The sequence below is a fragment of the Ovis canadensis genome, chromosome 16 (assembly GCF_042477335.2).
Source record: "Ovis canadensis isolate MfBH-ARS-UI-01 breed Bighorn chromosome 16, ARS-UI_OviCan_v2, whole genome shotgun sequence".
Taxonomy (NCBI): Eukaryota; Metazoa; Chordata; class Mammalia; order Artiodactyla; family Bovidae; genus Ovis; species Ovis canadensis.
This window is the reverse complement of record NC_091260.1, coordinates 48323301-48339314: the sequence shown is the minus strand read 5'-3', so window position 1 is coordinate 48339314 and position 16014 is coordinate 48323301. Positions and strand designations below refer to the sequence as shown.

At 38.9% G+C, this 16014-nt stretch overlaps 1 protein-coding gene across 6 annotated transcripts in view; it reads right to left on the bottom strand.

The window, feature by feature from the left end:
- Positions 1-204: 204 nt before the first annotated feature.
- Positions 205-16014, bottom strand: part of DAB2 (DAB adaptor protein 2) — a 200597-nt gene continuing 184787 nt past the window's right edge. For 2 of the 6 annotated variants that reach the window (XM_069555978.1, XM_069555977.1), the window contains exons 9-15: positions 15613-15675; positions 10175-10828; positions 9017-9173; positions 5146-5778; positions 4271-4380; positions 3630-3700; positions 205-1933 (exon numbers count right to left, since the gene is read on the bottom strand). In XM_069555978.1, the coding sequence (XP_069412079.1) occupies positions 3635-3700; positions 4271-4380; positions 5146-5778; positions 9017-9173; positions 10175-10828; positions 15613-15675 (1683 nt within the window). In that variant the 3' untranslated portion in view covers positions 205-1933; positions 3630-3634. The remainder of the gene's footprint in view (positions 1934-3629; positions 3701-4270; positions 4381-5145; positions 5779-9016; positions 9174-10174; positions 10829-15612; positions 15676-16014) is intronic. The other 4 variants (XM_069555981.1, XM_069555979.1, XM_070289340.1 and 1 more) reach the window with 2 other exon arrangements.

Sequence of the window (16014 nt, the reverse complement as noted above, 5' to 3'; positions counted from 1 at the left end):
GAGAGGAAAATTGAGTCTTGAAAAGCATCAGATATTAATTTACCTGTGGTCCTATTTCACAGATTTCTACTTTTTTCATTTTGGTGACAATCCAGAATGCGCCATAATTAACATTTGCTCACCTTACACTAGTATATGTTATATCTTGACCCTATCACATCAACCCAAAGCAGGGGTCAAATGAATTGACAGTAACACATGAGATTCTGCTATTCCAGTTTATTGAAATGAGTAAATTTATAGCTTTCTTTGCATACAGAAAAGTGCACAAGGAAATAAGTATGTACAAAACAATTGTGTGGCTGGTCATCAGTTTCAAAAAATTTGTCTACTTTCAAAAATTCAAACGATCTAGAAATAATTGCCTCCAGTTTAGCACATTTAGGTATTTGGACACATAAAATATTATTTCAAGTCTGTTGATAATAACTGAGTAGAAAGTCAGACATTGCCATACATGATCAGCTATTACCATTCAACATAAAACCATAGGACTTTAGCTTGGACTACTTGGGGCTAATCAACAGAGGTTCATGAGGCCACCATCTTGTTTTGATCCTGAGCAGTCATCCTCTTCTTCCACCTAAAGATAACATTGTATGTGGTTGATTAACACCCACAAGAACCTGAGCACTAGGGTCAAGAAATAACATTAGAAACCCAACATAAACAAAATAAAACAAAACTCATTATGGCAAGAACAAACCTTTCAGATCTGTGCCAACAACAAGACTGAAAATGAGCTGGAGTTTCCAAGATTGTGAGGAGAAAAATACTGCCTACATTAAATTTTTAAAGATAACACCAAATACTTGTTCTACAGAATCCACCCCCCGCCCCCATTTATCTTCTGACTGTGAGACGGTGGCATCAAGAAAGCTTTCCAGTTACTGGATAAAGTTCTGGCGTGACCCCAGATAAGCACCTATCATGTTTGGCACAATCACATTTAACTTTGTGATGTGCTTCTCTTAGGAATGCAGTCCTTCATTGCTGAGTCGAGTTCAATTTTTCCTCAACGTGAACTGTTCTGGAACTTCAGCTCGAGAAGATAGCCTTTTATTCCATAGAAAGGATAAAGGTGGTGTGCATTTGCAACTCTAGTTACTGAGATTAGCGATTACTGAGAAGGTAGAGCATAGCGGCTTCAGACCTGTGAATCGTTAGATTTTTTTGCCCCATAAAACTCTATTGTTTATGAAAGAGAGAAGCCCAGGAGCAAAAATGACTGAAAAGAGAATTGGAGGTAAAAGAAGAGGAGAGATGAAAAATGAGTGTTCCCTCCTTCGCAATAGCTAGCAAGAGGTAAGAGAAAGGACAATCTCACCCTTGAGAGAAAATGTATCTTCAGAAAGAAAAGTTGCATCCTTGAAAACATTCGTGGGTGTGTCAGATTCCAAGGAGATTCTCCTAAGGAGAAATTGAACTTGCTTCCATTTTACTTTAAAAATGCTCTGTAAGTGACGGTCTGAAGCAAGATTTAAGAAGGTGCCTTGTTCTACAATCTTTAGGTTTAATGCTCTGAAACAGAACCCCCAAACACTATGAACAGTAGGGATTTCAAAATTTATTCAAAACAGTATAATCTGAGGGGTTGTGGTGGCTGCATCACCCAACCAAAGGGTACATGGGTCACATGGATTCCAGAAGGTTCTAGGGTCACAATAGACAAGGGTCCAAGTAGGAAAACTACTTTGCTTACATTCGGCTAGGGAGTTTAGGTCCTTAATTTATTTAAAGCCATAGATTCAGTTTAGCGAAACAGAAAGTAGAAGGTATTCTACAAGTGGGAGAGGCAGCAAGAAATAAGGCTATTGATAATATGTCAAAGCTAAAACAAGGGCAAAGGTCAGGACTTGTCTGCCAATTAGCTTTGTCCTTGACTACCAAGGCCAACCTCTTTGTTTCTCTGGACAGTCAGCATGCCAAGTTCCTAGAGAAGTATGGAGAAGAAAAAAAAACCCATGGTTAGAATTCTGGGGTCAAATATTTAATGTGTTAAACATTAAGTTATTATCTATGTTAATAATAGTATCTCCTAGGACTGATTCAAGAGGATAAAACAACTGATGTAGAATCTGTAATAAAGTGATTAATTCAGGTGCTCAATAATGTTGGCCATTTTGTCCCACGGTAGTTCTTCTACTCACTCCCCAATCTACCTTTTAGTAGGGTAACTAGAATTCCCCTTCCTTCACGACCTAAAGAAGGAAGTGCTTCCAGAGAGACCTCTAGTCAATTCAATTAGATGCAAACAATCCTCCTAGACTGTTAGTGCATGCTATTCCTTTTGCTTGGTTCATGGGTGCCTCTCCGGGAGAGGAGGCAAGAGTGAGTCCCTGTTAAGATTCAATATATCATACCATTTTATTACATTGCAACTCATCTGGATACTTGCTAAAATAAAGCTTTTCCTCAGCACCAAGGGGGATTCCTCAGGGCTAGGGCCCAGGAATTTGCCTTTTCAATAATCTCACTCTGTAGCCTATTTTATGGAAAAACATTTTCAGAAAGACTGTAATTATAGAAGTGGAGTGAGGGAGATAATCCAAATTGCAAATAAATTCAAATCTTATTGTTAGTATCAGACTTAAGATATGTATCTATTTAAAATAATTAAGTTCTACTCGTGGGTTGAGAGAGAGAGTTGGGGTCGAGAGTTTGGTAGTCCCACGTGAATGGGGGCCAGGGGCAAAACTGGGAAAAAAAATGGGTTTGGGTTCTTTTCATTCTTCCTATTTTTCTCCTCTTCCAGCTATCTCTTACTTCCTCTAAAATGCAGATAAGCCTCTTCTCCTCCACAAACTGCAATCTTTTAAGATCAGATAAAGTTGCTTCCACTAACTGATGAGAAAGAAACACACTCCCATCTTCACTCCCAGATCTCAATCTAAGGTGCTGGTGGTGGTTCAGTTGCTAAGTCGTGTCCTACTCTTGCGACCCCATGGACTGTAGCCTGCCAGGCTCCTCTGTCCATGACATTCTCCAGGCAAGAATACTGGAGTGCGTTGCCGTTTCCAAGTCTAAGGTGGTAACCCACAATAACTGACTGAGGATAAAACCCACCAGTGGACTCATCTGAACTTGCCTTTCAAGGGGTTACTGGAAGCTGTCACCACTTTGAGATTTAATACCACCAGACGATTTCAGACCAATTGTGAGGCTCCCTTACAAAGAAATGCATATTGAATTGGATGACAAAAGTGTAATCATGATTTGTTTGGCTGACCTCTTTGGTGGTTTCAGAAGGCCTTCAGAATTTGAAGCTTCTATAGAAAACTGAGTAGTTACTAGGAAACTTTGCAATCACTTCAATATGAAGATCAAAAATCTAGAAGGCTGTTATGTGTTATATGGAGTTTTACTTCTATACAGAAGTGAAATGTTAAAAACGCAGGACAGAAACCTATATCCATGAGTATATTACTGTTTTTTTAATATGTGTAAGAACTTTACTCATAAATGCTCAGCTTAGTCATTATTGAATTAGTTAGGCATAGTGTTCCATATCTTTTACTTCTCCATTTCAGAAGAACTTTTTCTTTCCATTTCTAAAATTCAAATTTCACCCTTATTCTCTGTGCCACCCTTTCTTACGAAGCCTAAGCTTAGCAGGATCTTCTACTTACAGAAGTTAGGCAAAAGGATTTCCAAATGGATCTCTATATATATCGGATGATGTGGGTTGAAGAGAAGCCATCTATGGAAACAAAACCACCAGTCAATAACTATAATTACAATGATAAGAAAATACCTATAATTAAGACTTCTCAGATTCCTTTAAAAATCGCTTTGGTCACAGACTAATCAGATATTGTATGGGTTTACAATGATTTGTGTTTTCCTGCTTGTGATTGATATATATTTAATATTTACATCAAAAGCAAGATTCAGAATTATGTTTGCTCCCCCAAAATGCAAAATATTGTTTTTATGAGCTAAGTAATTTTGTGTTAGGAAATTAAACGTTTGAAAGGTTTTTAAGCATAGTGTTTTGGCTCAATTTTCTTCCAAAGGGCTTTCCCAGGCTAGATTAAGTGAGAGACAAAGGAATTTTCTATATGATATTGCTTCTCAAATTCAAGAGAGTAGTTCCTGTAAAAATAATCTTTTCCCAGTTTGAGTTGAGGTTTACACTGCAGTGGTTCTTAGTGATAAATCTTATTCAAATGTCCTTTACTGTCAAAGATACAAGCAAGGTTAATTCAGGAGGTGATAACTCTATGTGGCGTGTACTTTGGAATATCAGCTTCTAATAGTTGGTACTTACAGAGGCTGGTGATGAGCGGAAAGAATCTTTAGAGAAGGGGTTCTCAAATGCATTGTCAGCAGATTTGGTAACTGGCGGGGCACTGTGTCGGGGAGCTGGCTTTGGTAGATCTAGAAGGTGAAAAAGTAGTCAGTAAACAAGCTTTCCTCCAATGCAAGCCCAAGTCCTCCAGTCAGGCTTATCTTAGAAATTAAGTTTCATATTTTTGAAACTGACATTGACCAAACAAAAATTATCACACCAAATACCAGGACTTCCAGGGATGATTACAAGCAAAATTCATCCCTTCTTGGAAGAGGAAGCCAGGCATATTCACTTGAAGTGGAAGAGATTCAGAATTCCCTCACTTAAAAACACCTACATGGCAAAACTTCATTAAGCCTTGAGGCCAACACAGAAATAAAGACTTCTAGAGATTCAATTACCTGATAGATTAACTAACTAATAAAAGTACAGCTAGCATTCAAATACTGGTTGCATTTCAAAGCTCTTTCTTTCTACCACGCCTTTTAACTTTCCTCATTAGATGGGTAGTATGATCCATGCATATCTATTAATGAAAAAAATGAGCCTACAGCCCTACATACCTACCTGCAGTCCTCCGGGTGCCACAACCCATTGAATTTCAATAGCTCTCAGCAGCCCTTTTAAGAATTGTCACAAGAGGGCAGCACTGGGCCAGTCCTTAGAAATAGCTAACCAAGGTACCCTGTTAACTCCATAAGCTAAATGGTTAAGTTGTCTCCATAGCCCCTGATAGATGAAAAAAGCAAGAGTACAGCTATGAGGGGTCTGGAGAGGGTTCTGAGAGACTCTCCGGATTCATACGACTGAAATCCTTGTGGGTGCAGTTGTCAGAGAAGTAGGTAGCTTACCATTGATCTTTCTCAACAGTTGATTAGCGTCCAGATCATCATGGTCTGCGTTCTCCTGAGGAATGCCAACTTTGCTGTTGAAATAACTGGAGAAGGCGCTCGAGGTCCCAGAGGAGTTCTGCTCTCCCTTCCTTGCCGGCACAGTAGGTGGCTGCCGCAGTTGGAAGTCCTTAAACATTTCTTTCACTTCCTTGACTTCTCTGTCCCCAAGAGGGTCCAAGGCAATGAAGGCATCGCTGGGGACATCCTTTGGAGGGCCAGTTCTGGGAGGTGGTTGAGGAGGAGTGACCAGGAGAGAGGAGAGCATAGAGGGGGGCTGGGCGGACACAGCAGGAGCTGGAAACACATTGCTCTGAAAAGGGTTCCCCAGAGGGCTGTTTGCTGACCATGTATTGGGTGTTATGGATGCTGATGTGCCCCAAGCTACAGGGGGTGGAGAGGAAACTGAGACCGCGAAAGAGGAAGGCTGGTTCCAGCCCGGAACACTTGGGCTTGTGGTAAAGACGATTGGCTGACTGAATCCTGAAGGCTGACCAGCCATCATAGCGCCGGGGACCACTGAAGGGGACTGACTGAAGACTAAAGGTGCTGGGCTCCATGGCGCTGCCTGAGCAGAGAGAACTGGCGCACCACCTGAAGGGAGGAAGCGGGACAGAGGACTTAAATCAGAAGACCAGCTTGAAGAGGATTCTTGAGTGCCAGAAAGTCAGCTCTCTGGAGAGCATTGATAGAGAGCATCGACATGCCAACCTTTATTAAGCCTTGAGGCTGACATGGTTCTTATTAGATTAAATCACTCTAAAGATGAATTGGGTTTCCCTGGTGGCTCAGATGGTAACGAACCTGCCTGCAATTTAGGAGATCCAGGTTCGATCCCTGGGTCAGGAAGATGCCCTGGAGAAGGGAATGGCTACCCACCCCAGTATTTTTGCCTGGAGAATTCCAGGGACAGAAGAGCCTGGTGGGCAAAGTATCAGACTTGACTGAGCAACACTTTCACTTTCTTTTCAAAGATGAATTAGCTGTAGCACATATTCAAATGCTTGTTGCACTTTGAAGTCCTTTTTTTCTACCACATGTTTTTAAATTTTCCTCATTAGATAGGTAATACAGTCCACAAGTACCAAGTCATAAAAGAAAATGAGCCCTTTTCATACCTACATTGATGTAATTCAAACAGCTAGAACAGAGCCTGTCAGTAATATGAATTTACATGTTGAGTAAATACATTGACATATATAAGCCATGCTTATTATGAGGTAGTTAATTACGATAATCCATTGGATACTCGGGTCATTGATGTAATCTTTTCATCTGGCAAACGGCTCAGGTTTGGAGTCTTATGGAGACTAGCTACTAGGCATATACATTAGGCTTTAACATGCTTACATCCTGAAGAAACCATTTCAAAGTTTCTTTTCTTTTAAATGTTGCCAAGGTTGACACAGCTATATAAAAGGATAGTAAAATTTGGTTTACGCCAAGATAGTTTTAGACTTTTACATACAAAAATGGAGGAAAAGCTGGTTATCCTAGGAGAGCTGTTTCAAATAAACGTGCTTCCTGCCATGTGACACTCACTAAACTGCCAGAAGTTAAGAGGGAGAGGAGATAACGTGAAGGAAAAACAAAGACAAAACAAAACCAACCCCCCCCAAACAAACAAACAAGAAGCAAAACCACTTGCAATGTGAGTAACTATACCTGTCCAGGCATCTGCTCTTTGTGGGGAAATGGCTGTATCACCAGACCCCTGCCATTGCTGGTCTGTAATTAATTAAATCACTAAAATCTAGGTCTCTTCAGTGCTCGCCCTCCTCTTCTTGAGAAGCTCATTCCTGACATCTTGTTCTAATACGTAGGACATTTTCTCTTTTGTGTCTTCCCAAGTGTATTAATAATCCAGTTAAACTGTCACCACTAACAGAAAACCTAAATTCAGCCTCATACTGCTTCACAAACGATGTTCTGCTCTCAAAAACCTACTTGCTTTGGGCTTTGGAGCAGAGCAATTCTTTAGTAATGAATACTTTCTAACCAAAGAAGGAAAAGGCCTTCAGACTTGGGTTAGGAATGTTTTTGTTTCCAGAGGGGGAGATATTTTGAAATGGTGTTCAGGGGCTGATGGAGCAAGATATTCTATCTTGAATTTTCTTAGGATTGGAGCTTAATTGATTGGTGTTAATTGATTCAGCTCTGTCATCACAAACCCCCTCCATCTGACCATGAACACACAAGGTGTACTCATGAACAGTGAGTGGCTTTCAGTGGTGGCTCATCTTATTAATTAATATGCTTACTTTTGAGGTGAAGAAATTGGGTAGGAGAATATTAATTATTAAAATTGGGAAGGTCACAGTCTGCGATAGAGACCAAAACTCACGCATACCACTGATTCCAGTCCCTGCCCTCCTATTCTGTCTCCTTGACATCAAGGAACAGAACTATATTTTTTATTGGAATGTTAATTAAAATGCTTATTTATTATTCTTGGCCACACTGTGTGGCATGCAGGATCTTAGTTCTCCAAGCAGGGATCAAACCTGTGCCCTTGCATTGGGAACACAGAGTCTTAACCATTAGACTGCCAGGGAAGTCCCTCAAATACTTATTTACATGTATACAGAAATTAAACTTCATTTACACCAAAGAATATGCACACAGGCAGACCCTGGAGATATTTCAAGCTTGTTTCCAGACTGTCATAAAAGGGAATATGACAATAAAGTGAGTCAAGCAAGCTTTTAGGTTTTCCAGTGCATATAAAAGTCATGCTTATATTATACCATAGTCTAGTAAATATGCAATAGTATTATGGCTAAAAAAACAAAGTATATACCTTAACTTTAAAATAATTTATTGTTAAAAATGTTAACCATCATCTGAGCTTTCAGCAAGTCATAATCTCCTGGCAACAGTAACATCAAAGATCATCGATCACAGATCACCATTTAAGAATAAAATGTTTGGAATACTGCAGAAATTACCAAAATGTGACAAAGAGACAAGAACTGAGCAAATGCTGTTGGAAAAATGGTGCTGATACACTTGCTTCACTCATGGTTGCCATAAACCACCAATTTGTAAAAAAAAAAAAAAAAAAAAAAATCCACTGTCTCCAAAGTTCAATAAAATGAAGTGTAATAAAACAAGGTATGCCTGCATTCCTTTCACAACCAATCAAGGGAACAGTTCTCTTAGATTTGATAATACAGGCTTCTCGAAGTAGGTTGAGTTTGAACAAAGTTATTGCTATCATTAAAAAAAAAATAATTTAAAGTTTATTAACTGAAGCCAGAGTCACTCACTAATAATTTACTCCAACTGGATGTACAAATTGGGTACAACTGTACATGCCTTTCTCATAACCACCACATGCCAAAGAACAGAGCTGGGTTCAGAACCCTGCACTTTCACTCAGTGACTTACACTTAATTCAGATTTCACTTACATCCCCTCTGAGGTGTGTATCCCTTCCAAGAGGGGCATTAGTTTAACAGGGGATAATAGGGCTTTGATTTAATAACAACAAGATTACATGGAAGACATGCATTGTTATTACTTTTTCAAATGGAGATGATCTCAACACCATTTCTCCAATGAAACCGGTCTGAGCTTCAGAATCCCTTACAACTGTCTTCAGTAAGCCATGACAAGTTAGTTCAGGTAGGTGCAACACTTGGAAACGGATTTCTTCTCACATGCCAACTCAAGTCAAGAGTTCTGAATGGAGGTGGATTGTACAGAAGTAAAAGTGGAAGACAGGCTCTCTAGGATGAGGAACTCCTATGGATATGAAGTGCTTCCTTCTGTGAATTACCATCTGATGAAAGCAACAGAGACAAACCTAACTCCATCTCTAAACACCTACCTAGACCTGGGAGGGGCCCCAGTGGGGCAGGAGCACTTGTTTTGAAGAGATCCAGAGGGTTGGTCTGTAGGGTTGCAGGTTGTCCTGTAGATTGTCCTGGAGGTTCTGAGATAGGAGGAGCAAAGATGTCTGCTGCAAGTAAGTCTTTTGCTGGAGACTGATGGGACAGAGAGGGATATGGAGGAGTTACTCAGGAACAGTGAAATACAGCTCTATTCGGTTTCCTAGTCTGTAACTCGACTTTGGGTACACAAAAAGAAAAGAAAAACTTTTTCCTATTATTGATAAATTACTACCAAAAAACCCCCAAAGACAAAGACAAAACAAAACAAAAAAGACACAGATCTGGGTAATGGACAGAATATTGGATCTTGGTGACTAATATAATGGAGGAGACTCAAAGTGAAATCTAATTTGCTTGTTCACACATTTGTATCTGTCTGACCTCCTTATCAGCTAAAAGCTGGAAGCTGGCAGTGAAAGGACAACTGTAAGTGAGTAGCTTAAATATTTCGGTCATTCTCCTGGATTTAAATCATTCTGCATAAAGATGACACAGTAGTTTAATCATTGAGCCAGCTTGCATATTCCAATGAGATTTTTAAAATGAAACTTACATAAACCACATTTTAAATTGCTTTTGAATGAAGGGGTAATGGTAAATATATAAGTTTCTTTTAAGACATTGGATTATTCTGGCATTAGTCAGAGGAGACAGACTTGAGAATTTTATACCACCACCTGGACAAGAATGCAATACAAGGGGAGGGGGATGTGCGGGGGGTGTGGGTTAGTATGGGGAGGGTACAAAGGGAATCACAGGAACCCTTGTCCTCCCCTCCCATAACATGACGATCAAACTTACCAGAGGTACAGAAGCATAGCAGCATTAAAAATGGAAAAACTTGTGTTTAGTTAATAATACGTGACAAGACATGCAAACGGAAAGCAGAGGGTGACAAACACTGCCGAGTGAGAAGCTTAAAAAGGATGCCGATTAGAGGAAAGTGTTCCTGGAGAACGATGTGCCTTATCCCACCTTCTATTTTACAGCCACACAGGAAACTACAAGAGCAGCAGGAAAGAGAGCTTGCATCACACCACCCTTTGGTACCGCACATGCATTCTGCCAATGGCTATGTGGAGAAGACAATTCACCTTAGCAGTCCTTCTGCCTCTTCCGGGTTTGGTACTTTGTGGAGGTGGGATAATGGCTATGGAGTCATGTGGTGAGGACTGGACAGAGCTTTCCAAGTCCTGCTTTATGCCATTCGGGACGGGCAGTCCTTTGGGAGGGCTTCCCACAAAAGGGTTCGGGGAGGATTTGATATGGAAGCCGTTCTGTTCTCTTTCAGATACCTCATTGTGAGTTCTCACTGCTGGCTGTGTTTGCGTACTTGATAAGGGCCATGGGCCTGCCTGAGCTTCCTGTTTGCCAGTCCGGTTAGAGATCTGGTCAAATTGCTGACCAAAGTAATCAACGTCCCCATTCAGGGGCCCATTACTCAGAGGGGTAGACGAGCTACTCAAATTCTCTTTCTTCTGATCTGGAGATTTGAGAGAATCAGACGAAGAGGGTGTCGATTGGTCTGGCTGTGCAAAAGGATCATCACGGAAAGGATCAGGATTAGGGGTGGGAAAGAAGTTGAGATTGGCAGAAAAGGCATTTTCAGGCAGGAAAGATGCCTGAGGCTTTGGTCGAGGAAGAGAGCAGGAGGTGATGCCATTTGTTAAGAACAGATTTTCTTGTAAAGAATTCTGATTGGTGTCGATTTCAGAGTTTAGATCCACTAACAGGATATCTTTGCTTTCCTATCACATTTGGAAAGAAAAAAAAAGAGAAAGGGTTAGTTCATGTTGTGACTTCAAATGAGAAAGCTACATACTGATGACCAGGATTATAACAATTTCCATTATATTTCAGTCTTACTGGTTGACCCTTACCTCCTCCCATCATGCCCCTGAATATATAGAATAGGTCCTCCTTGCACGTCTCAGGCCCTTTTAATTACGTTTCCACTTCATTCACCCTTCATTCAGTGAAAAGTTACAGTAGTTTGTTTTACACGTCTCCCCTCACCCTTTCAGACTGACTGAGCTCATGATCATTGTTTCAATTTATGCCTTTGAAAGTCTTAAAGGGAACTGATTGCAAATCATTCCAAGTGACTAAGTATAATTGAACTTGAAGGAAATGGCCTCAGACACCTAAACCTACTTCATACCTGATGTACATTCCTATTATACTGCTAGAGTCACCTGCCATCACCTTTCTCAATAAGTGAATTCACTGGCTCATATTTTATAGTTTTGGCTGTGATAAAGTTTAAGGTTAATATATTTCTCTATAATTGGGTTTTCTTCTGGGAGGGGGTCAAAAAAGATTGTCCCCTCCCATCACAGCAGGCTAGGTATGCCTCTTTAAATACTTAAGGATCTTTTTGAAGGTGCTGCCAAGTTGGATCTCTCATTCTCATCATGAGTCTCTCTTTTGGACATAACTTTTTGTCTACATCCTTCTCAGAACGTGATACTCAAAATACTGATGTAATCTAATAATTATATATTTTGTCATAATACAGCTTAGCATTGCTTGTGTTGTGACAGTAATCTCATCTCTTTTTGTTCAGTTGCTAAGTCGTGTCCAACTCTTAGGGACCCCATGGACTGCAGCCCACCAGGCTTCCCTGTCCTTCACTATCTCCTGGAGTTTGCCCAAACTCATGTCCATTGCTGTCAATAATACCATTAAGCAATCTCATCTACTCAGTGGATAAATTCAACTAATTTAAAAGTCATCTTTAATTTATGTATAAGGTGGAGACATGGGTTTAAGAGTTAATTTGAAAGACACACCAAATTCTATTCCTTCTCTATCATTTTTTCAGATATGTTAATTATTTGAGTTCTCAATTGTCAGATAAGACATTATTTTCAACATAAAAGCAGCAAATTTGATAAATCTGACATATTTTTATTCAGGTCAATGACACAACTAATTAAGATTCACCCTAGGATACAGATGGCACACTGATAGACCGTCCTTCTGATTGACTGATCACTTAAATACTTAACTATGCTGGCCACAGAAGAAAATAAACAATAAAAATTGCCCAACTGAAATGGAAGCTAATTTTCTATCATTAGCCTGGGCAGATTCTTAAATATTTTGGTCATTGGGACAATGATCAAGACATCCTCAAGGGAATATAAAATCCTCAAACCAGCAAATAAAAACGGAGATTGAATAGGCTTTCTCTGCTTTAAGAGAAAAGAATAAATTAAAAAAAATTTTAGGTCTAATTGGTATTGATTTTTTGGCTTCCTTTACTGTTAGGGATAAAGATACAATTTGTAAAAAGACATTTTTTTCTCCTGATAACTAGAAGAACTTGTCAGAAGAGAGAGCTTGTGATTTAAAAAAAAAAGAAAAAAAACCTTAAAAAAAAATCAAAGAAATTGATTGGAAGATCTCAATGTAGGGATCTTTAACAATCAAAAGGTAGAACAAAATGTATTACAAAAGCTTGTGATTTCAATATTTATTCATTTATTCTGAGCCACCTCTGGATTAGAACAGTTGGGTGTTCACAGCTGGTAGAGTTCTCCTTCAAATACTTCAGAAGAAGTTCTGAGGACACGAAACAGGAGCCACAATGTTAGACTTCTGAATAGTCACCCTATAAGTAAAATGTATAAGGCTCTCCTCAGGTTGCGTTTGTCGTTAATTCAAAATTAAAAACCCACTTCATAGACTACAACTGAAAGATGTAAGACTCCTCATCTACGTCCTCCGTCAGCATTTATTTAATTCTGCGTTGGACTGTCAGCTGTAAACACTTCATCCACTTGGCTGTCACGTGGGCACCTGAGAGATAAGAACTGGTTATATGAACATGAAATATAGTCCCTGCTCTTAAGAGGCTCCAGTGAAAAGGGCAAGCAGGCAACCAAGAGGGTGTCTGCGCAGACCAGGTTTTAAATATTGAGTTCAGTAGACTAGCTTTCCTTCAGGTAATTCATCTTGCCTAACCATTCCAGTCTACCAAACCCTGGGACTCCCTGCTTAAAGCCTTTGGGGACTTCCTGCCGCTCCCCTATATCAAAATAAACTTCATTAACCAGACTTTCAAAATGACCCACAATGGAGGTGGGTCACTTGCTTTTAGCCTAACTATTACTCTCTACTCTCCTACACACTTCAAAGACCTAACTCAAGTTCAGATTCTTTACAAAGCTTTTCCCCACTGATCCTTCTATTTCAGCTTCCCTTGCGCCCACCCATTGCCTCTTATATATACATGACACTGTGTCTTGTGCCCTGATCCCATCCCCATATCAGATATGATGGGGGAACCACATCTTATGCCTTTTTTCTTAATAACCAGGCTTTCAAATGGTGAAGTTTTTAAAGTTAAAGGTCATTTTTTTTGTTCTTTTTTTTCCTTTTCCTTTCCTTCTTTTTCTTTTGAGATACAGTATGGAAAAATACTGTTCAAGTGATTTTGTGATAAAAATTACGTTGTAGGCATGTCACTTAGTTTGCAGCATGAGTTTTACTTGAAATGCAAAAAACTATTCCTATAAATGTTGGAGGGAGGCGCAGATGGGTTAAGAAACCACTCATAAAGTCTAGGTAATTTAGATTTCTGCCTCTCTTCATCTCTTTCAGAGCAACTGCTGTGAGATTTCAAAATTTTTAAACAGGTTGGTTTTATCGAGTAGAAATAAATCTATTCATGACTTATGAATATGGAGTCATATGTAGAAACACACTGGCAAAGTCTAATGAGCACATAATTAGCACCATTAACATTCTTTTAACAGATATGATCACTTTGATGTTATTTATCATTTAAATTTACTGTTAGTTTAACTAAAACTTGCATTTTATTTCTACAAGCCAAAAATTCCTAGAATGCACAAAGTCTAATATAAACAAGACTTAGGATTACTCCTGTTTTTCTTCATTTTTTTAGAACTTTGTAGAAGTCTACAGAAGCACATTAAACATTCAGTGCTTCCCTGCCTATCTCATCTCACTGGAATTCTACATACATTGAGTGTTTTGACCTCTTCCAATATACTAGTTGTTTGAATGTTGTTGGAAAGAAGGTTGTTCAGATGTCAATTTACTTTGGGAAGGAGCTTTTCATGAAGGAGGGGCAAAGTTGCCTAGCAACCAAACAGCCTCAGAGCAAGGATGGACCTTTCAGGATTATCTAATCTGGTATTTCAAAAAATTTATCTTTACAATAGTAACAAACATCACAAAGGATGAAAGGTTTCACAGACAAATGAGTCAGGACTTCTTACTTGGAAGAATATTAAATGAGCTTCTCTATTTCAGGTTTTTTAGGGTTGCTAAAATGCTATGCTATGCATTTTGATTCTCATAAAGGTTGGGGTAGAGATGAATATCTGTAGCCTCTGCTCCTTCCCATCTCACTGGGCCTAGGTATTTGTGTGAAATTTCATAAGCATGCCATTCTCTACAGTACTCCACCAAGCAAGGCGTTTACTACTTCTCAATCTGCTGTTGCTCTAGTTCCTATGACCTTCTTGGTCACAGAGGTTTGCTTGACAGTTCTACAGGAGACTCCCAGATAAACATTCTTCCCATCATTCTAGACTGACACCCTTTTTCTTGAGTTATCTCTAAGTGCTTTCTCATAATTTATGTTCAAGTCCAGAAACTTACTTACTCAGAGGCATTATCTGAACCTCTAAACTAAATAAAAACCTTGTAAGTAACATCAGCTATTAGGCTTTGTGATTATTTTAACATTGATCTCCCTGCTAGACATTAAACTCCATGATGTCACTGAATTATAAATCTCACTTCTGTGCCCTGCAAACAGCAAATACTCAAGAAACTGTTAAATAAATAAAAAAGTTTTAAGAAGTCATTCAAAATTACAAGTAATTTCACTTGAAGCCTGTTTTGGAAGGTCTGAGACTTAGGCTTAAGTCTTAAAACTGAACCTCTGCTTGGGTAGATGAGAGGTTTTTTGAATCACCATTTCCTTGTTTGTAAAGGAAAAAATCGCTCCATTCTCAGAGTTGTTACAGATCAATCATAAGATCTGATATACTTAATATCCTGTAAGGAATGAGCAACTTTTTAAACAAAGACAAGCTTTGCTTAAACATAACTGAGCCTCTTAACTGTTTGTTTGGTTTTACTTTATACCAAGCTTATGCTACCGAATTACAACAAAAGAATTAGAAAAAAAAAAAAAGAAGAAGCCAGGAGTCTATACAATCAGTCATCTAACAGACATATTTCCTTCAAGTTGGCTTACACAAAGGATTAATATTCAGCTCCTCCTTGTGATGCTAAGTAATACAAACATGGACTACATTGCCTGACCTATTGCTCAGATTTAACTTCTAAGCAATATTAATGTATCTGATGTAGTGTTCTATGGTGACTTAAGATGCAAATTTGTTCTAGTAGCCATTTATACTTTATGCATAAAAATCAATAGTCACCTTCCAAGTTGCAATGAAATGCTCAAGATTTCTGGTTAATTGCCAATTTGAGTTATAGATGCCATTTCCATTACATTGCAAATTTAAAAACAGACACTTACTGTTGGACTACTTAGGTCAGGAGGTGTAGACATGTCCCCAAACAAATCCATCTGGTCAACACCCTTAAAAAAGTATTTTGATTAGATTCAGATGTGTCTATTAAAAAGGATTATTTTGTATATTGTTGTAATTGTTTCCTAAGCTAAAGTTTAGGAAAATAGTTGTCACAATTGGATTTTCACTTATCCAGTATAGATTTGATATTAGGTTAGTTAGGTCCGGTAGTGTAGACAAGTCCCCAGACAAATCCACCTGATGCATACTTTTAAAAAAGTACTTGGATTAGATTCAGAAGTTTTTACTAAAAAGATTACTTAGTATACTGACATAAATGTTATGCTGACGGTTAGAGTTGTCACAATTGGCTCTTCATACAGATTCCACACATATTTGGTATTAGC